General features: G+C 43.2%; 2 protein-coding genes across 3 annotated transcripts in view; one reads left to right on the top strand and one right to left on the bottom strand.

Moving 5' to 3' along the window:
- Nucleotides 1-5,774, bottom strand: part of fga (fibrinogen alpha chain) — a 6,243-nt gene extending 469 nt beyond the window's left edge. The window contains exons 1-8 of the mRNA XM_080792676.1: nucleotides 5,722-5,774; nucleotides 4,556-4,660; nucleotides 3,572-3,755; nucleotides 2,943-3,088; nucleotides 2,460-2,558; nucleotides 1,971-2,111; nucleotides 1,211-1,799; nucleotides 1-612 (exon numbers count right to left, since the gene is read on the bottom strand). The exon at nucleotides 1-612 is cut by the window's left edge and continues 469 nt beyond it. Coding sequence (XP_080648802.1) covers nucleotides 1-612; nucleotides 1,211-1,799; nucleotides 1,971-2,111; nucleotides 2,460-2,558; nucleotides 2,943-3,088; nucleotides 3,572-3,755; nucleotides 4,556-4,660; nucleotides 5,722-5,724 — 1,879 coding nt within the window. The 5' untranslated portion in view covers nucleotides 5,725-5,774. The remainder of the gene's footprint in view (nucleotides 613-1,210; nucleotides 1,800-1,970; nucleotides 2,112-2,459; nucleotides 2,559-2,942; nucleotides 3,089-3,571; nucleotides 3,756-4,555; nucleotides 4,661-5,721) is intronic.
- A 1,429-nt stretch (nucleotides 5,775-7,203) lies between these two features.
- Nucleotides 7,204-17,197, top strand: LOC308335175 (scavenger receptor cysteine-rich domain-containing protein DMBT1-like). Of its 2 annotated transcripts, none has more exons than XM_080792184.1 (12): nucleotides 7,204-7,398; nucleotides 8,622-8,692; nucleotides 9,486-9,806; nucleotides 10,208-10,519; nucleotides 10,883-11,209; nucleotides 12,187-12,498; nucleotides 12,907-13,020; nucleotides 13,938-13,970; nucleotides 14,557-14,577; nucleotides 14,861-14,877; nucleotides 15,005-15,050; nucleotides 15,962-17,197. In XM_080792184.1, the coding sequence occupies exons 1-12, from the start codon at nucleotides 7,376-7,378 to the stop codon at nucleotides 15,970-15,972; spliced, it is 1,608 nt and encodes a 535-aa protein (XP_080648310.1). In that variant the 5' UTR covers nucleotides 7,204-7,375; the 3' UTR covers nucleotides 15,973-17,197. The 2 variants fall into 2 exon arrangements, with proteins under 2 accessions (XP_080648310.1, XP_080648311.1); XM_080792185.1 differs by having other exon boundaries at nucleotides 7,205-7,552.
- Nucleotides 17,198-27,500: the final 10,303 nt, after the last annotated feature.

The raw sequence follows: 27,500 nt of genomic DNA, 5'->3' as shown, positions 1-27,500 counted from the left end.
AGTTGCTTCCCGGGTCATACTGGCCCTTGTAGTAAACGCCGTTCAGGTTGGCCGACTGGCAGTTGTTGTACCACCACCCGCCGCCGTACATCTCCGCGCAGTTCTCCACCCACTTGTCGTTGTCGCGGTCGAAGGTGCTGAAGCGCATGCCGTTGTGCGACAGGAACGACTCTAAGCGGGGGTCGCCCTTCAGCAGGGCATCGCCCGCGTCCCCAGTGTACCCCGAGACACGCAGCGCGTACCGGTCGGCCTCCGAGCCCACCCTGACGGCGTACTCCGCGTTGGCCGTGCCCCCCTCCCAGTCCTCCAGCTCCACCCGCAGCATGGTCTCCCCCTGCGCGGTCAGCAGGTGGAGGTGCTGGTTGCCCAGCCACACCTCCCCCTTGCCCTGCGCGTCAACGGAGCCGAAGCCGCCGCGGTACTCGGCCCAGGAGCGGTTGAAGCTCAGAGCCCCGCTCTCCCTCTGCTGGACTAACATCCACCCACCCATCAGCCCCCCCTGCTGGCAGAAAACCTCCACTACCTCGCCGGATCCCGAGCCTCCGCTGGGCTTAACTTTAAACAGGCCGCTCGTTTCCCCTGTCAGGTGTTTCTGTTGGATGTCGGCGCAATCTGGAAGGAGAGGAGGGGGGGAAGTGGGGGTGGGGGAGGGGGGACGCCGATTAGCTTAGACGGGGGAATATCTTTTAGAGGGGTGAGATGAGATGATGGATGGCGTGGCAAACAATTGCGGCAACATTTTTCCAATTCTGATTCTAATCTGAAGGTGCAAACATGGCAGGTATTGTTATAGGTACTGTTATAACCTATAGGAAGCTCACAATGACAGGTAGTATCACCATGGTGCCCCAATTTAGGTTTTTTTCTGCATTCCTGCGGAGCCATTGTCGGAAAGCCTCCTCAATCTAAATCAGGTCAATCAGGTTCTTGTGTTCCAGTTAGCCATACATTACAATTTTGTCGTGAAAGGTTTATAGCAATGTATCAACTCTACATTTGTTCACATTCAACCCACATACATACATTATTATAATATTGTATCATTCTTAATCACACGATGAATGAACATAGTAGACTTCATTTATGATGATTGTTCTGTTCACTGTTCATTTCGGTACATAGGGCTAGGTAGCATGACGCTAAGGCAAACAGCCTAGCTAGCAAGCTTTGTTTTTTTCTTTTTATTTCAGTGGTCACTGCTTGGTTGTACCTTTTCCCACATAATCGGCCTGGCGCTCGACACGCTCTCTACGGATGCTCCGGGCTTGAAAATCAGGAACGTCTTCCTCCGGAAGGTCAGTGAAGAACCCGCCGAGGTCCATGCCATGATGGACGTTTCCGAAGCTTGTCTTGGAACCGAAGGAGGTCTTAGTGTCGAAAGGCGAAGTCGAGGATCCCCTGGAGGGTCCGGTGACCTGGCACTCGGGCCCCCCTTCCGTCACTTCTTCTGTCCTCTCCACCGGTCCATCGGCGGTGTGAACTACTATCTTGCGAGTGGTTCTGGTGCAGGAGACGCTCTTGGAAGAGGTGGAGACATGGTGGGTGGTGGAGGGCTCTCCTCCGGTGAACGCCTCGAAACCTCCGCCCAGTCCGCCGGGGAAGAGGTTGCCGCCGTCTCCTCGGCCGCCGCCGCCACCGCCGGTGAGCACCGTGATGGGACCGCCGCCTGCGCCCGAGTGAGAGGGCGACGAGGAGGAAGATGTTGATTTGGAGAAGTGAGTACCTGGGACCTTGGAGACGGTTGCTGGGGACGACGGGCTGGCACCTTCTTCCTCCAAGGTGAGCGAGATAAACTTCACCTGAGAGAGGGACCGGACGGAAGAGTTGGATTTAGTTTTTGCCATATATGTGTGTCCGTGGATGTGTGCAACATTGTCATCCTTGTCATATAGTAAGTTACTACTACTACTACTACTACTGCCTAATATTAATATTAATAATAATAACAACAACAACAACAACAATCTTACATCAGGGAAAAAGTCCTGTGTCTGTCCTGCGGATTTGTACCGATTGTCGACGACCTCCTCCTTCAGAGCTCTGCTCTTCATCACATACATGGTGCTGACCGTCTCGATGCTCTGACCGGACTGGGAATCCAGCTGAGAGACCTGTGATACAACATGGCAGAGAAAGAAGGTCAGTGGATGGGGCCAGGACTGGACGTGGCCCCTGCTTGGCAGTATAGCCGAGCCCACTGCAAGGCTTGTGGAGAGGAGCAAACAATGGGGCACATCGTTGAAGTTTGTCCTCTCCAATGACTTTAAAGGAGCATATAGTCACCGTCCATGCAGCTGACCAGGAATCAACTGCTTGGCTTAAGGACTTTGAATTTGCTAAATAAATAACAAGTGGATGGATGGATGGATGGATGGGTGGATGGGTGGATGTGCAGAGAGAGAATGGATATAGTGGAGATGGATCCTTGGATAAGAAGAGGAATAGAGGATGTACCGTACCTGTTTTTCCAGTGCTACGTAGCTATCTTTATCCACACTGTACTCATTGTAAGTCTTGCATGATCCCTTACAGGAACGCAGTTTCATGTCAATGTCCACCTACACGAAGAGAATAGAAGAGAAGAGAAGAGAAGAGAAGAGAAGAGAAGAGAAGAGAAGAGAAGAGAAGAGAAGAGAAGAGAAGAGAAGAGAAGAGAAGAGAAGAGAAGAGAAGAGAAGAGAAGAGAAGAGAAGAGAAGAGAAGAGAAGAGAAGAGAAGAGAAGAGAAGAGAAGAGAAGATTAATGGTTTTTGTAAGCCATTGTTTTTGTTGCAATGTTGTGCATAGCCCTACTGTACATACTGTATGTACATTGTAAACACATGTTTTATCATGTTAATACAGCTCAATTGAATTGAATTGAATTGAATTGCTTAAATCATTGAGTTGTGTGTTGAGATGTGTGCCATTCTTTTTGCCATGTTGTGTTTGTTGTAGGCCTACCTCAAGCCTCATCATCTGAATGCTCTGGTCCTTGACACGCTCTTTCATCGCCCCCAGGGTTCTCAGCTGTCTATCGATTTTAATCTTCATGTCCACAATCCTCTGACGCAGGTCCTGGGCCAGGTCATAGTAGGTGTTGTCATTACCTGGGGTGAGAGAGAGAGAGAGAGAGAGAGAGAGAGAGAGAGAGAGATTGAATTGAATTGAATTGAATTCATGGAGGGACTGAAAATGTATTTGAATAACAGAACTTAGAGAGTGAGAGAGAGAGAAGTGTTGATTGAATTTAATAATTATAATATATTTTTAATTAAATTGAAATCATAGAGAGTCATATTTTTTTAACTGGGTGAGAGAAGGACATTGCCATTATCAGGAGATTAAGTGACTTGAGTTGAATGACAATGACAGATGAATAGACAGGAACATATATATCGGCCATTGCCAATGGCCGATATATATGTTACTTAGACCGGAAAGTCTGGTGTGGCATTGTGAAATCCATGATCTCGACCATGATCTCGAACGCACGCACACGCATGCGCATGCACACACACACACACACACACACACACACACACACACACACACACACACACACACACACACACTACACACACTACACACACCTGCATCTAGGATGAGTTTTTCTCTCAGGTTGTCGTAGGTCGTCTTGGAGCCCTGGTCGGCTATGCGGTGGCTGGCCGTGCTGTCGGCCAGCAGCTTCCGGATGCTCTCTATTTTCTTCAGCAGCTCGTGGTCGTACTTGTCCATCAGACCTTGGATACGACAGCCGGACGGACACTTAACATTCTGGGGTTGGAGTGGACAGAAGGAGAGGAGGAGAGGATTGAGAGAGAGGTCCAAAACATTTGTGTTTTTAAACTAAAGAGTGCATTGGCTGTCTGTCTGCCTGCCTGCCTGTCTGCCTGTCTGCCTGCCTGTCTGTCTGTCTGTCTGTGGAGGAGCACTAGCCCCTCCAATACATGCATGGCTTTCCAAAATTACATAATGTGGCAGTCATGTCTATGGACTTTTAATGTTTGTTTAGACAGCGGCGGCTCTACAGGGGGGGCATTGGGGGGCAATGCACACCCATATTGGACTTTGTGCCTCTCCAGTCTAGATTGGCCAGTACTACCCTACCCTATCAATATTTTACAAATGTTAAATCATGATTATTATAAATATATACATTTTCAAATTAATTGAATAGTTAATAGAAATACAAGGTAATAATGTGTTAATAGGCGAGTATTTGTTTTACATTGTGCCCCCATTGGAAAATAATATTCCCCCCTGCTGATTTCTGCCTGTGTCTTAAGCCTTTTTAACAAACAAAAAACGTTTGCCAGCCAAGTCTATGGACTTTAATGTTTGTTTAGGGCAGTTATGATGTCATTTGTTTGCCAGCCAAGTCTATGGACTTGGACAGAGACTTTAATGTTTGTTTAGTGCAGCAAACGTAAGACGTCATCTGCCAATTTAAATATATCTTTGTAGTACATATCTTGTACATATCCAGTTCGTGATCACCCGACCAAAACAACACAATGGATTAACTAATTGATGTATACAAAAAAGGAAAAAGGGAAAAAAAACATGTTTCTTACCCAATCATCGTCTGTGCAGAACGGCCATTCCTTCTTTGTGTCACATTTATCTGCCTTGGTGCCATGCTCCATGGGACGAGCCCCCCTGGGGTCCACCACTACTGCCTGCAATGAGGTGAGGTGAGGGGAGACTAGATTAGATGGAACCAAATGACATTATGGGAGATTGTTACATTACTATACTGCAGTGGTTCCCAAACACTTTAGTCCGTGACCCCAAAACCAAATGGAACAACCAAATGGACCCGTAAGGGTCCATTGAATGGAACAGAGCCTTAACCCATTCAGGCCTGACGTCGAAAAGGAAAAAAAAGTACGCTCTGAAAGAATATATATATTCAAAGATTTGTGCCGCATTTTTAAGAATTTTCAAAAATAGCAGAGCTACAGTACAAGCTCGTAGCACGCCACTCGGTGGCGTGCTATGAGCTTGTAGGTCTGCTATTCTTCAATTGCTAAAGTATAACATAATGCTTCAAACACCAAAAGGGGTTCCCGCCCAAAATGGGTTTTAATTAGGATCATCGGTAACCTAGTGTGTAAGTATACAAGCGGCCAGGAAGTCGGAAGAGTCATTCTGTGTGCATTATAGCCCATTCCGCCATTGCCAGCAATCAATGCACCCTTTTCAGATTTCAGTGCATTTAATGCAGGAGGTTCTAACATGTGTTTGGTCCACGTGTAGTGTAGTGTACGTGAAGTGTAAGTTTATGAAGACTTGGTTATCGTACCATATAGTCCAGGAGAATTGTACGACATTTAAACAAGGAATATTGTTCAGTAATTTGCACCTGCGCTTACAGGCGGTGGAAATGACTGCACACTACAACACAATCAATAGGCCACAAAAACAGCATACAAATGCAGAAACACTTTCAAAGTAATAAAGAATGAGTAAAAAAATGATAAATAAAAATAAATAGATTTTGAAAAATATAAAGAAAAGTCAAAAAGTTACATTTAGACAAGACAAGAATTTAAACAGAAAGAAAATGATTGGCATTTATAGGCTGGTAATCTAACCTATAGGTGCCAAGCAACCTGACGACAGATTGCTGCGTGTCACCCCCTCTCCTGTCAGTCTACTGTATGTATACCTATCAATAAAGGCAGAAAAGGCCTAAAGGATATATTTTAAAAATAAATAAATGAAAGCACATTCTTACCATGGTTGAGGCCACGACAAACAAGCCGAGACAGAGGAGTATGTTCTGTCGTTCCATCTTTTGCCTTTGCTGTCTTCCTCTACTTTTTGGTGAGCCCTCGCTGATTGTCTGTCAATTTGTAGACTTCCAAGGGGAGACAGGTCGATAAACAACTGAGTCATCACAATGTCATCACAGGTTTTACTTTGGCCCCCTCCCACAACTTCCGGTAACTTTCTGTTTACCATGTTGTTGACTCATGTTTTTAACTCACTAGAGGACCTGAGGGACGATTCTACAAATGTCTTCTAAAAATTCTTCTTAAAAATGTAAAAAAAATAGCTGATAGCTGCTCTAAGCTCGCACATCTGTTCTTTTTGAATAGCCAATGCAAAAATCTAAAACGATAGTTACGATACAAATGCTTTCCCGGTTTTAATGGGGTTAATCTGATCATATGGAGCAGTTTATTAAATTCCCTTTGACCAATATGGTTGTGTGGTTTCGTATAGCAGTTTCGTATAGCCCTATATACATTTCGGCCATTTGAAAATAGCCAATCTGAGCGAAACATTCTGCATAGTTTTCACATATAGGCCTAATGTGCAAATGTAGTGATAGAAAATTCCCCAATATAAAGGGAACTCACATAATTCGGTGTTAACTCTGAGAGTAGTCTACAAATCTAACCAAATGCACCCACATGGGTACCTTTTGTTCATTTGTCACATTTTGTTCTCAGTTAACCAAATATTTACAAAATAATTTTGCTCACGCACACACACACACACACACACACACACACACACACACGCACACACGCACGCACACACGCACACACGCACACACACGCACACACACGCAGACGCTCGCGTGCACAGTTTCCCTTCACAATACATTTTCCCAAAACAAGTGAAGTGACGAACAACCCTCAATGTTTACCTTATTGTGAAATCTGAGTAGACTATCTGACTAATACTAATCTGTCTTTCAGTGTTGAAAATAACCTGCACTTTCCCAACGCACGCACCCGCACGCACACATACATACACACACACACACACACACACACACACACACACACGCGCGCGCGTCACACGAGGTCTGCTGCGGCTGTGTTGTTGTTGTTGCTGCGCATGGGTGCAACCAAAGTGGAGGGAGTGCATGTAGACTGGCAGAGGGGCGTGCCGCGTGCACATTTATTTACAAACGCCAATTAATTGAAAATAAATAGGAAATCATAAGACGCTCGTTGACAAGGGCAAAACTAATTTCATATTGTAATTTGTAACATACTAGTATTATTCTGTTACAACTTACAACTACCGATCGATTCGAGTCGCGCCCCATATGTCACCAGATTTCCCACGGATGTGTAATCGCCCAACTGTTTCGATACAAAGCTCATATCACGCAGAACGGTTCCGTATCCCCTCTACACCGGATGGATGTGCACTGTGTGAGTGGGGTGTGTGACTGCAGTCTGCAGTGCACTGAAACAAAAAGAAACGCGATTTGTGTTCAACCTGAACCCGGCCGTCGAAAGTGAAAAGTAAAACTCCACGTCCAGTAGCGTTCAGATCTTAGAGTAGACCTCCAAGCCCTCGCGGTGTTGTAGGGTCTATATGGCGCGACGCGTCTTGCAACGAAGCATAACTGAAGCATTTTTAGCATCATGTTGAACTTGTCTGATGTCAGGTTTCTGCATGCACGGCAGCGCTGAAATCTAATTCCTTCCAACCATAGGATTTCCAACTCACTCAATGTTCGTACCGTAAAATTATCAATCTGGATAACATTTCCCTCATAAATTGGACCATTTTTTTTACAACACATCAGCTGTGACAGCCAGGTAACACTCTTTTATACTTTAATTATTCAATATTTACCGCACTGCAGCAGTTTTAGTCATGGATGTTTTTCTTGTTTTTTATTTTCGTTATAAAGTGAGGCTAGGCCTATTGTTTTTGGCAATATTTGGGGAGGGGGGGGGGGGGGCGTGTGCATGTTAGACCTGGTCCAGTGCTTTACAGCGAATCTCTCGCTGTAAGCACTGGGCTGGCCCAGGGCTATGTGCATGTGTTCTATAGCCTTCGCAAAGCCTATCAATCACTATCATAGATGTATTTTATTTTTATCCTGACATTTGCTCAGTCAAACGTAGGCTACTCGATCAAATACAGCTGTGCTACATAGCATAGCAGGGCAGCAGTGGGTGTGGTTTTCTGGTTTTCAGTGGAACCAGACAAGTTGAGACAACCACACCCACTGTGCCCTATATTCGAATGTGCGTGTGTGCGTGCATGTGTGACAATGTGTCCTCAACTAACCTGCATCAGACAGCTAACATGCTTTCCATTGAACCGATAGAGCCAGACGCTTGCTCGGGGAATACATAAAATGTTGACCATCATGTCAAAATTCGTGACATGATCTGACCACACAATCATTCTAAATGTTTCAATAGAAGAGCAGGGAGAAAAAATACAACCAACCATAAGTTATATTGTATTAACATATACTATTCCATACATATTGGACAAAATTGCATGTTATTGTTCATTTAAAAAAAGTTATGTAGCTAGGCTTTAAAGTGGTTCAGGATGTAATGTAATGTAGGGTTGTTGACAAAAAGAAAATAAATAATGTCTATAACATGCGTGTCACATGTAGATGATCTGGTGTAGATTGAGATGCACTGTCGTGTTCTAAAAATCGGATTAATCTGCAAATAACATTCAGAGGTGCAGTAAATAGGCGTAACAAACTAAATATGTTGTTAACCCATCGAGACCTGAGGTCTAAAATCTAAAATGACACGGATGCTTTACTAGTTTGAATGTGAACGCTAGAGGCTGGCAATTGCCATATTTGCATTTCTGTAATCAGTGTAATGTGACCATATTTGATTTGATCTCCAGGAGGTGGACCATGGTGAGAGTGTCAGGTGCTGTGTTGTTCCTGCTCATACAGACTGTTACTGCTGACCCAGGTAAACCGCCTCTATTGTCCTCATATTAGAATAGATTATGATGCTTGTGAGACATTTCGCTCTAAAATCAACAGTCTGATCAACACAGCTGATTTGTGAGGGGGTATGCACAGGTGTGTGTGTGTGGGGGGGGGGGGGGGGGGCACGGAATGTGATGATTTGATTGGCTGAGCACAGAATGTGATGATGCAGGATCAGGATGTTTAAGCACCCGTACCACTACCTGTTGTATAATTTAAAAAAAGTCTGTTAGCAAAGGATAGTTTCGATCCATCGACCTCTGCTATCACTCACCCCAGATGGGACTCGAACCCATAATCCCTGGCTTAGGAGGCCAGTGCCTTATCCATTGGGCCACCGGGGCTGCAATGGGGGCCACCACAGCCTGTATTGTGTAGTGTTCATTTGTTAATTCCTATTCCTACAGCGAGAGCATTCAGTCATAAGTGGACAAAGCAATATAGCAGAGGTGTGTCAGTGAGGGAGAGAGGAAAAAAGAGGCAGTGGTACTGGAAAGTAAGGCAGTAGAGCAGTAATAAGGCTGCATAAGGCAGTATGGAGGCAGTAATAGTAATAAGGCTTTATAAGGCAACATGGAGTCAATAATACCACTTAATATAAGCTGTGATAGCCAGTATGTACCTGTATTCAGTGATAAGGCAGTATAGGGAATACAGTAATATATAAAGGCTGCATAAGGCAATATGCCAGTATGTATTAAGTCATAAGGCAGATGGGATGTCAGTAATAAGGCATGTTTTTATGTTTTTGTTGTTTTTTTCTTCTCACGCAGCTGATTATGCATTGAGGTTGGCCGGTGGCCCAAACAGCTGTTCTGGCAGAGTGGAGGTCTACTATAATGGCAGTTGGGGGACGGTGTGTGACAACCAGTGGGACAAGGACGATGCTGAGGTGGTGTGTAGAGAGTTGGACTGTGGATGGGCCATGGCAGCGCCACGGTCGGCCCACTTCGGACAGGGTGTTGGGAAGATCTGGTTGGATCTTGTCAACTGTGCCGGCTCTGAATCTAGTTTCTCACGGTGTGACAGCGACCATCTAGGGTATGGAATCAACAGCTGTGATCACCATAAAGATGCTGGAGTTTATTGTTCAGGTAAATATTAATACATTATATCATTATTAACTGCAGGAAGGAATTGAAGGAAGCCAAACCAAGATTAGTTTGACTCTTATGTACCTGTACACAAGATGCAACAATAGTGTGCAAAGCCGGATACACCACGGTGGATTCAAACTCACAACTTCTTTGGTGGTGGGCATGTACATCATGTTCATATTAGTTCATATTATTTAATACTGTACTGGGAATATTCCTCATATTAGCATATACAGTAGAGTAGATGACACTAAATATATTCATTTGTTGTGGTTGCTCAGCAAAGTTAGTATACTCTATTATGAGGACAGTCTTGCATGTGTGTAGGGAGGCATTTCTTAGACGCTGCTTAAGTTTCAACTTTCAAGTTTGTACTGCATGTTTCTTTCTTCTCACAGTTGATCGAGTGAGGTTGGTCAACGGCCCAAACTCCTGCTCCGGCAGAGTAGAGACCTACTTTAATGACACCTGGGGGACAGTGTGTGACAGTCTCTGGGACCTGAATGACGCCCAGGTCGTGTGCAAACAGTTGGGCTGTGGAAAGGCCCTGTCGGCACCGGGGAAGGCACGCTTCGGACCGGGCGACGGAAACATCTGGCTGACTCATGTCAGATGTGCAGGCACGGAATCAAAGCTCTCGCACTGCCATCATATGCCAATCGGACTCCACGATTGTGAACACAGTGACGACGCCGGTGTTGTTTGCGAGGGTAAATATATGAAAGGGCTGTCCATTCAAGCTTTGTTTTGGGGTATCAAAAGCTTCTAGCAAAAGCAGTTTAAATCACTTTTCCCCCAAACAGTGGGGTCAGGACCACATGTTTGGGTCACAGACCAATTTTTATGACTAAATGTCCGGCTATAAGTATATAGTATACTGTAGTATGCTGTGAATATACTACCTTTAGAAGGTCTTTGATATTAATGTACAGTATATTTCACAATGCAGCAATGTACAGTGCAAGTGTCAGACTCATTTCAAATCGCTATTATAAGGACAATCCTGCATGATATGCGGAGGGTATTTCAAAACGTAAACATTTTAATTTTTACGTTTTGTTATTCTCACTCAGGTGGTTATCCAGTGAGGCTGGTCGGTGGCCCAAAATCCTGCTCTGGCAGAGTAGAGATGAAATATGGTGGCAGCGGTGACGACGGCTGGGGGACGGTGTGTGACCATGGCTGGGATCTGAACGATGCGCAGGTTGTCTGTACACAGTTAGCCTGTGGAAAGGCTCTGTCGGCACCTGGGGTGGCACGCTTCGGACAGGGTTCTGGTAACATCTGGTTGGATCAGGTCAACTGTTCGGGCACCGAATCCAGTCTCTCACAGTGCAGACACGCAGAGATCGGAAAGCACTACTGTCTTCACACCAACGATGCTGGTGTTGTTTGTGACGGTAAATATAATTACCGTACATATATCAGCAGTCAACAGTGGGTCCGGGATCCCTAGGGGGTCCACAGAGTTCCTACAGGGGGGCCGCCAAATCTTTTTCTTTTTGTTGTTACATTAACCACTTAAACTTAAGCATCATTTTAGGCAAAGAGGTTTGGTGTAAACACGTTCAAACCAACACATTTAAGACTCCTGACATATATCATTAACTGCAGTGCTTGTATGTGTTGTCATTTTGTTAAAAAGAATTGTCTGAATGAAAGGGAGCTGATTAGGCTACCTGTGGTAACAGCAGGTTTGTTGTTCTTAGAGGACAAAGGGACAAAGCTCACTTGGTCTTGGACAAAATGCATGTTCGGTTAAAACTACATCATGCTTATGTTAGCTATGTACTGCAGAGATTTCTACTGACAATAAAACACACAAAGAAAGTGAATAGAAAGATGAACCAATAAAAACAGTGAATCTAGTCTGCAAGCCCAGGTAAACTGCATCTAATCTCATTTGTTCCCCTATTAACCCCCCCCCCCCCTATAGAATGTATTTATAATATTCTGGTAAGAACTGTGTCCACAAAAAAGGGAAACAATGCATGTTACTCATTGTGGTTAAGAACATCAACTGATGCTGAAAAAGTACAAATGACCTAATGACTACACCACATACACTGCTGTATTTTGCGTGTCTTAAGTACCAGGTCTTATTCCCTAACTTGAGTAAACTAAAGACCTGGAGGCGTGATCAATGCTCTTTGGCCACTCAGAATAGCCAAATGGCATTGACCACGCCTCCAGGTCTTTAGTTTACTCAAGTTAGGGAATAAGACCTGGTACTTAAGACACGCAAAATACAGCCCACAGTATCCCACTACACATGCGTCCGCCACCTTTGGGAACCACTGGTATAGAATGCTGCGTTTGTGCTGCTAATTGTCTTTTGTTTTATAATGTGTTTCTTCTCACTCTATTGATTATTCAGATTATGCAGTGAGGCTCGCCGGTGGCCCAAACTCCTGTTCTGGCCGAGTGGAGATCTACTCCTCCAACATCTGGGGGACGGTGTGTGGTGAAGACTGGGATCTGAGCGACGCCCAGGTGGTGTGTAGACAGTTGAACTGTGGATGGGCCGTGTCAGTGCCGGGGTCATCCAGCTTTGAACATGGTCATATGAAAACCTGGTTGACTGACGTCAGCTGTTCGGGCAACGAATCGAGGCTCTCCGAGTGCAGGCATGCAGGGATCGGAAAGGACAAGTGTTATCACAGCGAAGAAGCTAGTGTTGTTTGTTCAGGTAATTGCGAACGCAGTGAGCACTTACTATGAGACCTAGCAGATCATGTCTGTGCGTGCGTCTGTCTGTCTGTCCGTGTGTCTGTCCCGCTATCCAAATATGGAGTGTGTTGCATCAGCAATCACTCAGCTCCATATATGGGCACAGAAGGGGCCAGGTCCACTCAGCTCCATATATGGGCACAAAAGGGGCCAGGTCATCTCAAATGACCATATATGGAGCTGAGTGATTTGTTTGTTGTCTAATTGTTATTGCAATTTACGATCTGCGTTCGCTTCCCGCGTTCGCGCGTCTTACTCGTGAATATATTTCATTATTAACTTGAACCAATTTACCACCATTGATTGATTTATTGATTGATTGATTATGATGAACAGTGCCATGTCTCTGTGTTTCATTGTCTTTCAGAGGGTGTGATTCTGACTCCAGGAGGGATTGCAGGGATTGTTATTACAGTGATTATTATCGTCTTATTGGCAGCAATACTGGGATTTCTCTACTGGAAAAAGAAGATCCAAACTGGTAAGTCTTGAACTGTTTTGATATTATCATTATTATTATTAAAAAAAACATTTGATTCTGTGTCAACAAAATATTTCAATATGTAATTATTGCCACTGTAGGCCATTGCGCCTCCATATATGGTCACGCCTCGTGACGTCACGCCTCATGACACGTCACGCCACCATATATCGCCGTCTCAATATGTGAAGATCACGACACTGACCTCATCAAATACATGGAGAAGGCTGGATCATCACCTAGATCTGCATGGAGCCGGCCAGCAACTCTACATCTGACCTCAAACCCTTAGATCTCCATATATAGAGATGACCTGCTCTGAGAGTCCATATGTTGATCCTTCACCACCTGTCCTTCCTCTTTGATGTCTCCCTTTTGACTCATACAGTACCTGTCCATTCACACTCTAGATGGGCCCGCCCCAAAGTTATTAGTGCAGCCACGCCTGGCAGCCGGCAAAAAAAGAGTTCTCAACAGGCCAGAGAATTAAGGCCCGGCTCTACCTGGGCCCTCATCAAACCCTGTACACTCATGACACTGCCCCCGTGGCCACCCTGACCTGGTCTGACATTCCATGATCTTACCCCCCATGCCAAAGCACCAGCGCTCGCCCAGCAGTCTGCCGTCACCCAGGCAGATAAAGAGCGAGGTCCAGGGCGTCTTCCTGGTATTTTATGATATGTAATAAAACCCTTTTTGCCGTTTTCAATTTTGTTTTACACAGAATCAAATGTTTTATGGCCATGACTCACCAGGATGGCTTGTTTCCAGGCTTAAAGTCATTTACATGAATATTTGGAAATCTCAATGGACAAAATAATGGGTTTTCTACCTGTGTGGCACTACAAAATGGCCATCACTGCTATGCCCCATGTGTCTTACTGATCAATCATCGTCTCACATCTCTGCTTCGACAGGAGAAATCACCGGCTCTAGCAAATTACAACACGGTAAGTGTGTGCGTGGAACAGTGATATCATAGTGTTGAAGTGTTCATGTGATATTCGTTGCTGTTAGGCACGTAACTCTTTAAAAATATATATAAATCAATGCTATTAAACACCATTTTGCAGTTTGTAAAATAGATTGTAAGTACTCCAGTAAAGTAGAAAATACGTCAAACTGTTACTTACTTATGTACTACTGTACTTAGTTACAGTACCTACCTAGTTAGTAAACAATTTACAATTTAGGCATTTAGCAGACGCTCTTAATCCAGAGCGACTTACATTAAGCAAGAACAAAAGCATGGGAATACATCACATAAAAGCATTTATCATGAAACATGCGTAAGCTAAGAAAGTAACAGTGGAATATCTATATAATGAAACTATACATATAAACTATACATATATACTACTATGCTATACATATATACAGTAAATGCACTTATGTACAGTATTTACAGTATTCCACGCTAGTGGTGGAAAGTAACTGTCTGTATACATGCAATGATGCAACTGTTGACTGTATGCAAGCACATGAGTTTACACAAGCACTGATGATAATATAATCCAATATTTCATATTATTTCAGGTGAAGAAGAGGTCAACCAGGGTAAGAAACTTCATTGTTCACATTTGTTTATGCAGGAAATCTATCTAAATCACGCACGCACGCACGCACGCACACACGCACACACACACACACACACACACACACACACACACACACACACACACATATTCAGCATACATACCTGGTATATTGATACTGTCCAAGCCTTTATGTCCATATGAATATCAATGGGATTCTATTCTATTCATTCTATTTTGTCACTGTAATTAATCAATTAATTCTATTTCTTCCTGTTATATTTCATATAACCACGTGATGACAGGGGCTCCACTGACCCAGGTAAGAGTTAAACGTGTGTGTGTGTGTGTGTGTGTGTGTGTGTGTGTGTGTGTGTGTGTGTGTGTGTGTGTGTGTTATTATTGTTCAATAGCACTCAGAGATTATATGATTTAACTGTGCTTAACAGGATGCTGGTGGTGGCTTGACTTCAGTTGAAACGGTTGCAGAAAAAGGTGAGCTTGTATTGTTCTTGGTGGAGTTCAATGCCTGAGGTAACTAGTGATTCTTTCCCCCCAGAAAACTGTTGAGAAGACATTTTGTAGAATCTGCCTCAGTTCTTAATGGGATAACACATGGCTAGGCAAAGATATAGTCAAAGCGCCTGCCATATAGAAACGTGTGCCAATGCTTTTGAGATCCCAGAGCCTTCATTAGGGTCCACTGAATACGACAGGTTGTCAATCATTGTTTCACACCGGTTTGCAAAACACATATACGGTATATGTTGTAGGACATGCAGGAAAACAATTAAAGTAAGGAGGGGGGGGGGGAGTTTTGTTCATCTGGAATAATGTATGTACCGTTTTGTACTCTTGTGTACTGGTTTCTAACATTGATAAAGACCAGATTGACCACCACAGTACATCATTGTCAGTGATCACAAAAAAAACTAAAAAACGCTTTACCATATAGCCTATTGTATATCCTTTTGAATTATGTGTATACTTGCTATTTTTCTATATCTCTATTTCAATATATAATGTCAATCAATCAAGAAAGTGGTTTGTTTGAGTGGAGCTAGCCTCTCCAACACGTGGCTTTGTGTGTGCCCCCATGACGTCATGTGGCAGCCAATATGCACTTTTTACAAAACGTTTTATTCCGTATAATACTTTTTAGGCCAAGTCAGTGGAAAAATACATTTACTATGACGTAGTTGTGGGTGCCACAGTGAGTGCCATATGACCGTGACGTCATGTGGCAGACTTTTAATGTTTGCTTTAAGCAGTGACGTCATGTGTGACCTTTTACTTCATCACAATTCTGTTGAGTTTCTTTCTTTCTTCATATCATATTTTCCCTGCAAACAAACACATTAGATATGGACGGCAGCTTACATTGAGTTCTACCTCTCTATTCACAGACAGTCAGTGACAACCTGCTGAGACCAGATGGATCTGAACAGAGAGAGAGAGAGAGAGAGAGAGACCTGCTGATGACAGAGGCATCATTTGGGGTTCCGGGATGGCCATCCCCAAGCGTTCGCACGTGACCACATTTTCACAGTTGTTCCGATACAGATACCAGTATTGGAAAAGCTGCCAAAATACTGCCTAAAATGCTGGTATCGGTATATTGTTGAGTGTGACAGTCTATGCCATTCCAATTAGGATATTTAATTTACAGTAATCAATAACTTCGTATTTTGAATGATTCAGTTGATGTTGCACTATTACTATGAAAACCTGCCTGTCAGTCAGTCCGTCCGTCTCCATATATGGCCCTCTCCATATATGAAGAACACGACACTGACCTCATCAAACATAGCCATACATGGAGAAGTCTGGATCAATAGATCTGCATATATGGAGCTGACCAGAAACTCTACATCTGACCTCAAACCTCACTGAGCGGGGAGGGGGGAGTTAGCTGCCAGACGGTTTGCATATAGTTTCTAATGTTTCTACTGGGAAATGACTGGATTAGGTCACACATGTGCTCTGCCTTGTGCATAGCGAATTGAACTCTGTCAGCAACCCTGTCTCCCAAGTCAAACGTTACTACATTACGTTTCTGACAGTGTAAGAACTAAGAATGGACCCTCCACTGTCGTCATAAATAAGATATCCAGATGTGTTCTTTTTTGTTCCTATATCAACACAGAACAGAAGCAAAATAATGGAACAGTGAATTACAGGTTGTGATGAGATCTGATCTCAGTACAGTTTTTTTTCTCTCCAGGGATGTTTATTGTTTACCTAGTTTTTATGAGCATCACCTAAAGTCTATGTTCACTGTATACATTGTTGTAAATATGATGTGGATTCACTGACACTGTACGTATCACTGCATACAATGCAATGTGTTCTTAAATACCACATTACATACATACAGTAAACCTAGGGTTGGGGTTAGGATAAGATAATAGACATTGTTTTTGTTTACTAATGCACATGCCTTACTAATGCCTTACTTACAACAACGTCAGCTCACAGTGTGACATATATAAGTAGATTTAGATGTTTTTTTAACTTGCTCATTTCTTATCTTTAGCTTATCTTGTTTAATTTATTGTTGCTTCAATGTCAAGAAGCCAAATCAAATAATCTTACACTCGTGCCTGTATGCAATGTACGGAATAAACATATTGAATATTGAAGTACTTTACTGTTTTGATAAATATTGGGTCCAAATCAAAGCCAAAGTGCAGTAACTCTAGGGGGGAAATGGCTGATATTGGGTTTAAGTGTTTCAAGTTCAACTGGTCAGCCAAATGACACATCAGCAAATAAGTGATATTACACTAATTGCAAATATGTTCTTGAGTTAATTGTTTATCCCCCAAAATCACAAAGGCTAATTTGAGTTTTTTCCAGGGAAGTATTATTAACATATTCAAGTTGTTCTGCAGCTGGAAGCAAAACAGTGGTGTAAAGTAAAAGTAGCCTACATTTACCGGACGGGATCCCCTTTTAGGGTTCTTGTTGTTACTGTAGGCCTGGCTGTGTACAGTAGGCTTATATAGCAACATAACAGCTCTGAAACTTTTGAATAATTATTTGAAGTTTTTCAGAAAACTTGGGTCAGTATTTACTATTTAGACTGTGTTTTTAGAATATGGGTTAAAGTACTGTACTTACTGTAAGTATACTTTTGAGAATGATATAATTATTTGAAAATGTAGTTTAACTACCGGTAGTTACTTTGTAGATTTTTATTATTATTACAAAACATTACAAACATTATTACATTTCTATGGTGTGTACTGTGTAGGCGTACAGCACCACCTAGCGGCAGTTGACTCTAACAGTGCAAAATAATGTAACATTGACAGCAGACACGCAAAATATCTTACGTTAGAAGTCTATGTAGAAAGAGCCACCATTGGACTGGCCCCATGAGGCATGAAGTGAACGCAGTTTGCATAGACTCTGTCTATATCTAAGGCCCTGGGCTATGGTACATAGGTGAAATTCGTCCTCTGCATTTTACCCATCCTGTTAACTTATTGATCTATTATTTTCAAATAGACGTGAGTAGGCCAGTGGTTAAAGTACTGGCTAAACACATTGTGCAGGGACTCCCCTGAACCACCTCAGGTTTCCTATGGTCAAGTTCAAGACAGAAGGCCTTGAACTTTAGTCTTCGACACAAAAGTCGAAAGGTTAACTACTCTATTAAATCTATTCAATACACAACAGGGGGTGTTATTACAGTGTATTGAACAGATGAGTTTACTATCAATAGAGACAGAGTGCTGTCATGTGGGCCACATTTACATAATGGGTATTCGGTTCATTATGTAAATCAGTAACAGTGGTCGACATGACAGTATAGCTACAGAAGTTACAGAACGCTTGCTAAATGTCTTGAACGTGATCTGACACGTAAACGCTGAATTACAATACCCAAAATCTCGGCCGAGTCGTCATTGGGTCATTCCGGGCGATGTTACCGTGAAATTGGTGACCTGCTGAAATAGGTCATATTATATAACGTCAGTGTCCATTCCATAGGTAAATCATTGCTGTTTGTTTATTAGCACTTATAGCAGTCACCTAGCTTATAGCAGTCACACACACACACACAAACACACACACACACACACACACACACACGCACACGCACACGCACACGCACGCACGCACACACACACACACACACACACACACACACACACACACACACACACACACACAGTACACAGTACAGTACACCACGCTACGAGGCTGATGTAAATACGGTACATAATTTCATTGATCTGCAGTGGTGGTTCAAGTTCAACAATTAACGACTCATATTTTCTCCTCTAAACGTAATGTGTCACTTGAATTCAAACAAAAACAATAACAATAGCAAAAAATAAATAAACACACGAAACCAATTTGTTACTTCGGGCGCGTTCGAAAATAACGCACCGGAGCACACTCGTGCGATATTTCCGAACGCACCCTGGTGGAAAGCCCCCCGACGCCTGGTGAGAAGTCAGTTGACATTTAAACCGACCAATCAACGAGCAGCGACAGCCTAACAGTCAACCAATCAATGACGGGAACGAGCACACGTTGGGGGCGGGCTGCAGATAAAAGACCGAGTCGCACGGTTTGAACCTCAGATGCATTGAATCCTAAACAGAGTCAGTCGCATCTACCAACCCGCTTAACAGCATCATTACCAGTTACCAGTGCCACCACCTGCTCAACAGCCACACTTGCCGACCACCATCACACAGTAGGATACAATCGACAACCACGAAAGGAACCAGTGTTTATCTTGCATCGTGCTAATATTGTTGCGTTTTCTCTTCAACAGTGAGTTTTGGGCGTTTGGCTGTTACCGTTGCCGCCTGTCGGTATCGCTGCATACATAGATAACTTCTGTAGTTGTGTTTTTTCAAATACGTTTGTAAGCATTTGGGCTGTCTGTATCGTCGTCGATAACCGACGTCTGTAGTTGTGTTTTATCAAATACGTTTGTAAGCATTTGGGCTGTCTGTATCGTCGTCGATAACGTCTGTAGTTGTGTTTTTTCAAATACGTTTGTAAGCATTTGGGCTGTCTGTATCGTCGTCGATAACGTCTGTAGTTGTGTTTTATCAAATACGTTTGTAAGCATTTGGGCTGTCTGTATCGTCGTCGATAACGTCTGTAGTTGTGTTTTATCAAATACGTTTGTAAGCATTTGGGCTGTCTGTATCGTCGTCAAGTTAGCTACCGTAAATTTAAAACTCAAATTGTGGCTCGGCCATTACATTTTGAATAAAACTATAACAACATAGCTGCAGTCATTCAAATCAGTCACTGCGTCTCTTAAAGACCAGAGCTAAGCTAACCACTTGTAGCATAAATAATACTCATTGTTAGATCTGTTCTTTTTGTTGTTGACATTTCTCTTTCACAGGTGTATCAGCCTTGTACAACTCTCAGCTCAGTACTCTCTCTCTGTCTCAGTACTCTCTCCCCCACAGGCACAGCAGGACCTCTCTCTCTCTCTCTCCACAGAATGGAGCAGTATCGCATCAGGTTGATCAACGAGCCGGCTGTCTCTGGACGTACAGGTAAGTTCAGGGCTCGTTCCAGAAGGGAGGTAGACGTCCGCGTGGACAACCTGGTGAACCGAGCCCTGACCGCTGACGACTTCGCCATCATCACAGCGTGTGTCCCTGAACTGTACCGCCAGTTCAACAAGGTAAGTGACGTTTCCTCACTAGTAGTAGTTGAGAAGCAGCTGCTCAGACCGCCGAAGGATGTCACACCCGTTGTTGAGGAGAGACCCTGTGCATGCTACTTTGACAAGCGTACTAAGGAGTGGAGGCCGGTGCTTCCTTGGTATGACCCTTGTAGAAAGCAGTGGGTACCAGCTTTTATCCGTAAAGTCGCCCGGTGTTGCTGTAAGCGCTATGTCCCCAGTACTAAGACGTGGGTGCTAGTCCGCCCTCCCACGCCACCAAAAGCCGTGGTGACTACCCAGAGCAACGTTCTCTTCCAGGAGTTCTCTGGTTCCCTGGTGACTCCGTCCCACCCTGACACCTTAACGCCCCCCTTCAGGTGTTGGAACGCCCGCTGTGGCAGCCGTTATGACCTCGTGGAGGTGAACGGTCAGCAGCTGGCCAGAGTCATCTCTGGTGTCTCCGCCACATGGGAGTTGGGTGGAAGGCCAGTCGAAAGGCAGTGGAGAGTGACTGTCTATAGGTCAGACGGACAGATGCAGCTGTCCGTTTTCTGTAGCTTCCCTGAAACTGTAAGGAAGCGTATCGTCTTTAGTGAAGGGGTAGAAGTGACTGAAGAGGGGGGGCTGAAGAGGAAGACCGATGTCGATGATATTGGTCGCATCGACAGAGGCCCTCCTCGAAGCAAGACTGGTCTAAGACTGTAACTCAGACAGACCTGGGGTGCGCTGGTCATTGTAGCAGCTGCATGCACAGGGTCTTTCCTTTCCTACGGGGCTGCATCAAGTTGATCAAGGAGCCGTCTATCTCTGGACATGCAGCTAAGTTGAGGGCCAGACATTTTTATTTCATACCTTACACTTATAGAATTGTGTGGATTAATACGGAATGCTTTTAGTAGTACTTCATGAGAGGAGCGACCAGGTAAGTGACCTTTCCTAGACGACAAGCAGCTCTTAAGGACCTGGTACAGGTTGGTTTGGTGCCTTTTCAGCAGGAAGTGGATCTTGGAGGCATTCCATGTTCCTCCACGTGCTAGGCCCCACAGAGAAACTTGACACTGTCTCTCTACTCTATAGGGTTTAACTTTTAAAATCAAGTAATAATAGTCGCAAAGAAAACAAAACAAAAATTAATAAAACCCCCTCTCTCCACAGAGCAGCAGAATGGAGCAGTATTGCATCAACAAAAAAAGTAATCTCTGTATGTTTGCCTGCCTGTGTTTTCTGCACTAACTATGTCCAGTTTGTCCACAGGTTTCTACCGACAGAGTCCTGCGTGCTGATCACCGTCAGTTGCCGACACGTCTGGCGGGCTAGCTTGAGGTGCCCTTCAACCCGGTGATGGTCACTGGCCTTTGGCGTCTTGCGGAGCCAGGCTCGCCTCTAGGTTGCGTCTTGCGCCTGAGCGTTTACAAACGTCTGTCTATGGGGCGTCTGGGTGTGGTAAGAGGTAAAGTACTCTCCCACCACTGCAGCATAAACTGCGGTGCCTCCAACTTGGCCTGGCGCTCCATCAAACACAATTGGCCGTGTTTACGGGTGGGAACTTAATCTGGCGATGGATCAAGTGACCGTCCCTTTTGCTGCACAGCAGAATCTACTTGCAAGTGTGTATTGGAGGATGCACACAGTAGTTTATACCTCCCCAGCTGTGGGGGTGGTGGTGCCAGCAACAGGGACTCAAGGACACTTGGGGCAATTGGGAATTGGTGATGACTAAATTGGGACTCCTTCCATGGATTGTCGCCTTGACGTTGGCGGAGGAGCTTATGTATTTCTTACCCAGAGAGCAGGTCATGGCAGTTAAATGCCGGACAGCTCAAACGGTAAGAGATCAACTAAGGACAATCCCTAGATAGAACAAACCTGTGTTACAGAAATCACCACAAGGGTATCCGAGACACCACTGTGGAGCATGCTAGGAGGTGTCCAAAATGGGTTAATGGGAAATCCTCTGTCAATTTCTTCAAGAGTGTACACTCTGAGGCACATAAGGGTCTATTCATTGGGTACCTAAACTAAATCATTGAAAATAAATCACACGTGCGAAGTGAGGGGCGCTCTTATAATTATACATCTCATGAACAACTGAATTTATGTGATTGGTTAGCCGATTTGCTAGTCTACATAATGTACATTTTCCCTTCATTGTCAATGGCATTAATGCGTTTTGCCACAAATCATATCTGGCGGACATTTGACCTAATTTCTCCTTTCATTGAACTGATGTTATTGGTTAGCCGATTTGCTTGTATACATATCGTTGCTGTGGGGAGGAAAACTCATAACTCAATTTTTTAGGTTTGTGATCATTTTTTTTGGCATAAATCAGTGCTATTGAACACCCTTTACGTCTTTGTGTTTCGAAAATATTGAACCAATTGAAAGTAGTAAAATGTGTTTTGGACAAACACCTTAACTCCATTGTACCCTCAAAATGTCGGCTAAAGCAACTAACTCCACCTTCTCTCATGGAAGTAATTGACAATATATAAAGTTACAACACCAACTTTGAAGAGGCTGTAAAATATATGGTTTTCTTCCTGAATTATTTTGGAATTATGAGGTTTCCTCCTGACAGCAGTTACGACGTTAATCATCCCTTCATTGTCAATGGCATTTAATGTTTGCCACAAATTTACGTCATATTTGGCAGACAATCGGACATATGACCTAATTTCTCTTTTCATTGTCAATGGCAAATGTGGGTAAAAAAGCTGTATATAGGAGGGGCTAGTCAGTGCCCCTCAAAAACACTTATAGATCTAAGCAAGACTTTAATCTACCTCCAGGGGTAATATGCTGTACATGTCTTATTGTTATATATATATATTACAAATGGATATTTACAGATTAAAGACCATGCATTGAAGGAAGCATGAAAGGTACCAAGATGCACCAGGTAAACATCACCCAACTTTTTTCCCGCTATTCTACTACCAGAATGCTGCTGCTTGTGCCACATGGATCCTGCCTTGTTTCTCTGAGAAGTCCACTGTCCAGTCCTGGCTGATCCACACATCCAGAGGATCAGTGAGTCACTACAACCTTTGGTTCAGGTTAAGTGTCAACCTACCCAACATTAAATTGCATTATGTTGTATATTCACAGCGTTACATGGGCAATATAGTGTTAGTATGTTGCCATGATGAGCATGTAACAGTGGCAAGAAGAAAACTTCCCCTTAAAGAAACCTCAAGCAGAAACATGCCTCTGGAGAGAGAGAGAGAGAGAGAGCTGGTTTAGCTCTGCTTGCATACAGTATGATCTCTAAATGTTCTAAAGACCTGAGGTCGATTAAAATAAATGTCCCCCAACATATATGTATTTGGCCATAAACCCCATCTCAAAATATTTTGTTCCTGGGACCTCCAGAAGCAAAGATTTGAGTTTAAAATGTTCGCTTTAAAAACATGTTCAAATTGTTTTCAAATAGCAGATCTACAAGCTCATAGCTTGGCACAAAGTGACACATTAGGACCTTGAATGTCTGCTATGTTTTTTATTAACAAAGTATAAAATATGACAGATGCAAATCTAAAATGACGGATGCTTTTCCGGTTTTAATGGGTTATAGCTTCCCACAAAAGAGACTGTGAGGATGGTAAAAGACAGTTGGGAAGAGTGAATTATTTAACCATTTGCACCCTAGCGTCCATAATAGGCAAACGTTCAGGAAAACTAGCAGATCTACTACAAGCTCACAGAGGCATCACTAAAGGCCTGTGAGCTTGTAGATTTAAATCATAAATTGCAGGTGACTATATTGTACACAGCATAATCACTCTTCTCTGTACATGTACCTGTGTAAAAATCTGAAAATGTAGGCTCACAAGTTGCTACGACAGTATATTCCTTTAAAACTAGGAAGGATATTTGTATTCAAAGTTAATGCTCTTGCAAGACTTTAAAGTAATGAGCAGATCTGTCAACACTTGTGAAAACATGTACAGGACTGCATTTAAAAAAAAAAACACACACCATACAAACAAGGAAAGTGATCCCCAATAGCAGAAACATCATCTCCAGCTATTTCCATAATATTCTGGAGCCATCAAAACACATTTGTGTTGCTAACGCAATGTTGTTAAAAAGGGAATACCACTAAAATGAATAATTCAAATAGGCTATGCATATGGCTTAGGGCAGTCGTATGAGTATTAGTCAACTAAAAAACTTCTAAAGAACAGAAAACCAAACTCATCTGTCTCAATGAGACATTACATCAAATATTTAAAAGCGTTTGAGCATGTGTGCAGACTAAATTTGTTATGTTTGCTTCTCTATATAGCTGACTGTATATCTACTGTGAGACTTCATACATCAGCAAACGTCTGGTTTATGACGAATAGTCGGTGACTGTCCTAAGGCCGAGCAATACCAGCTTTAAATTAAAAGCTATGCAGTGGCATTCCCCTTTTCAATGAATGATACATTGCAACATTAACATTTATTTTCTTATCTCACTGACTCCTCTTCCAGGAAGAGTGTCGTCGTGAAGTTCCCAACATTCCAGCCAGCGCTTGGACTCGGGAACGTTTCCCCTTTCAGTCACTTGACCTCATCATGCAGACACGGAAGATGTCCTGCAGCCCTACATATCTGAGCCGGGCGCAGTACTAAATTCTGACCAGTCATTGGTCCGACAACCTATACCTCAAACCCTAACCTAACCAGTCAACCTAACGGTCTCTTATGTCTGTATTGTAATGCATATCCTTCCATCCTAAGAGAATGGGGTCCTTCGCCACACTTCAGTCTGGGCCCAAGTACTCTACATTCTCAGCCGACGGGACGTGTCCATTGGTGTGGCTCTTGAAGGTGGGAGTGAAGTCCTGCTGATAGTCTGGGTTGTCTATACTGTTCTGAGGCTGGTATTTCTGAGCGCCGTGGAGCGTTCCGTTGGAGGTGGGCGACAGAGCGGCGGGCACATGGTGGACGTCGTTCAGGTACTCAGGCGGCCAGGTGTCGTTCCTAAAACAGTTCTGGTACTCCGATTCCGTGTCGTCCGAAGAGATGGTGGGCAATATGCAGCGCGGCGGCCCGGGCTGCTGATAGACGGGGTTCAGCATGTCTGACGTTCCATTCTGGTTCATGTAGTCTGAAAGAAATCGACGATGAGAAGCAAGTCAGCCAGATGACAAACGGATGCAAGCCAGTAAAAGCCATAGTGGAGTAAACCATGGTAGAAGTCTTGGTGCTCGATAGCTCAAGGGGTTGGCATGGCACTTCTCTCTGACAGGGTTAAGATTGGTTTATATTTTTTGGGTACTAGAGTATTTTCTTTTCATTTCTTTTGAGGGGCGCTCTCCTGTACACAGGTTTAATGTTTACACAAACAAACATTCATTTAAAAACGCCATTGACAATGGACAGAGTTTAATGTTTGTTTTGTCTCCAACACAAACCTTAAATGCCATTAACAATGAACAGTTTGTTTTGTCTGTCACTGAGCAAAAAGGAAAACCTTGGCCAATAAAACTGCCATTTTGTGACGTTAAATTGATGTCATATATGTGATGTTGGTAAAGCGCCCCTCACTTCACACCGGTGTGATTCTTTAAATAAATGCAATCCCCAAATTGGAAAATGCTACTTTAACAATGGAGGCTGTGCATCAAAGCTCATAATCACTAATATATATGTCCACTAGATGTCCCTCTCGCTCACTACATGACTTGGAAATAATTGGGCTCTATTGAGAATTACATCACTTGCATGACTCAAATGAGTCAGCTGAGATTGAGTGAAGGAAAATAATTGAATGTCTGCACACGATATATGTCAAGAACTTGAGAAAAGGGGCAAAATGTTGTTTATTTATTAGGTTGAAATAAAGAGGACGGGCAGCAGACATATATTGTGTGTGGACATTCCATTTTTGGTCTTCATTTCATCTTTTTTTTTTTGGGTCCTTTTTTCCAGCTGGGATTATGCTCTTTGGAAGTTGAAGGATACTTGCCTGGAGCTGGCTGGAAGGCCTGGTCGAGACTTCTGTCTGTGGGATCAGGAATGTACCTAAGAACCACACTTCCTTCTCTCCCTGGGAATCCATTCTGTCAGGAATAAGATGGTATTAAAATGAATATGTACTGTGACTCCCTCTTAAAATGCTAGACACAAGAAGGTTCAGTAATTACTCGGAGGCAAACTGCGTTTGCATTGTGGTTTATTGGATTTTGTAGTTTCTCTCTGAAATGTATTGCCAGTAATTTGACATAGTCAATATTGGCAACGTGCGACATGTGTGCATTTTTAGATTTTGCTTTGATATGCCAGACTGATGGCTCAATTAAATCAAATCAAATATATACAAATATAAAAGATCTCACGTCAAACTACTGAAAGACAAGGGACCCCAAGGGTCTATACTATACACTGTGACCCGAAACCAACACAAACTGTATTATTATTACAGAACTTGTGCTGTACTGTGAGCTTACCGCCGAGTGGAGAAGTGGCGTGCGGGAGGTGCTGGGGCTGTTGAAGAAGCCATGCTGGGGCACCAGGTACTCATCTGCATCCACGGCATCCTCCATGTCCTCTCCACTGATAGGTTGGTGGTTCGAATCCACCCAGGGACGAACGTGTTTTTACATTTGTATGAACAACACTGGTAGACTACTTTGGGTTAAAAAAAACTATAATAATCAAAACATAATCGAGATACATGTACAGTATACAAATTCATTTCAATGTTAAACAAGTGGATTCATGAATGTATTATATAGACAATATTTTAGGCCAATAAAAAAGACTATAGGGCTATACCAAATTTCCCACTTTAAACGAAAGAAGCCTGTCGGCTGATGGACTAACTAACTAAAAGCAAAGGCATAAAACATTAAAATAAATTTAATAATAGCAGTGAATAAGGAAGGAAACATATATAGCGAACACATGTACAAACGTGTGCGTGCTATCAGTTAAAATCAATCAAGTTTAAAAATATATATAATCCCTTAAACCTTTAAAATCTCATCAGATCTATTAAAAAGTGATCAGTTACCTGAAACAACTGGAGAAGCCAACAGTGGCATGTATTAATTAGTTAAAGTTGATTTACTGGTAAAGTCATTACATAGCACAGGTATACAGGTTTGCAGAAATTATTTCAAATTGTCTCCTACTACAGACAAATAGTAGCCTTATATAGACAGAAAAGTTGAGTATGTGACTGTCAGTAGTTTGTTGTACAGATCTCTTTGGTAAAAATGGGACTCCATGTTTCATGTTAGATGGCGACGGGATAGTCACGTTGAAGCAGCCAATGTCTGGATGTTACACGGTCC

The sequence above is a fragment of the Protomyctophum bolini genome, assembly GCF_963924005.1.
Source record: "Protomyctophum bolini genome assembly, chromosome: 20".
NCBI lineage: Eukaryota > Metazoa > Chordata > Actinopteri > Myctophiformes > Myctophidae > Protomyctophum > Protomyctophum bolini.
The sequence above is the reverse complement of the archived record's forward strand: the minus strand, read 5'-3'. Positions and strand labels throughout refer to the sequence as shown.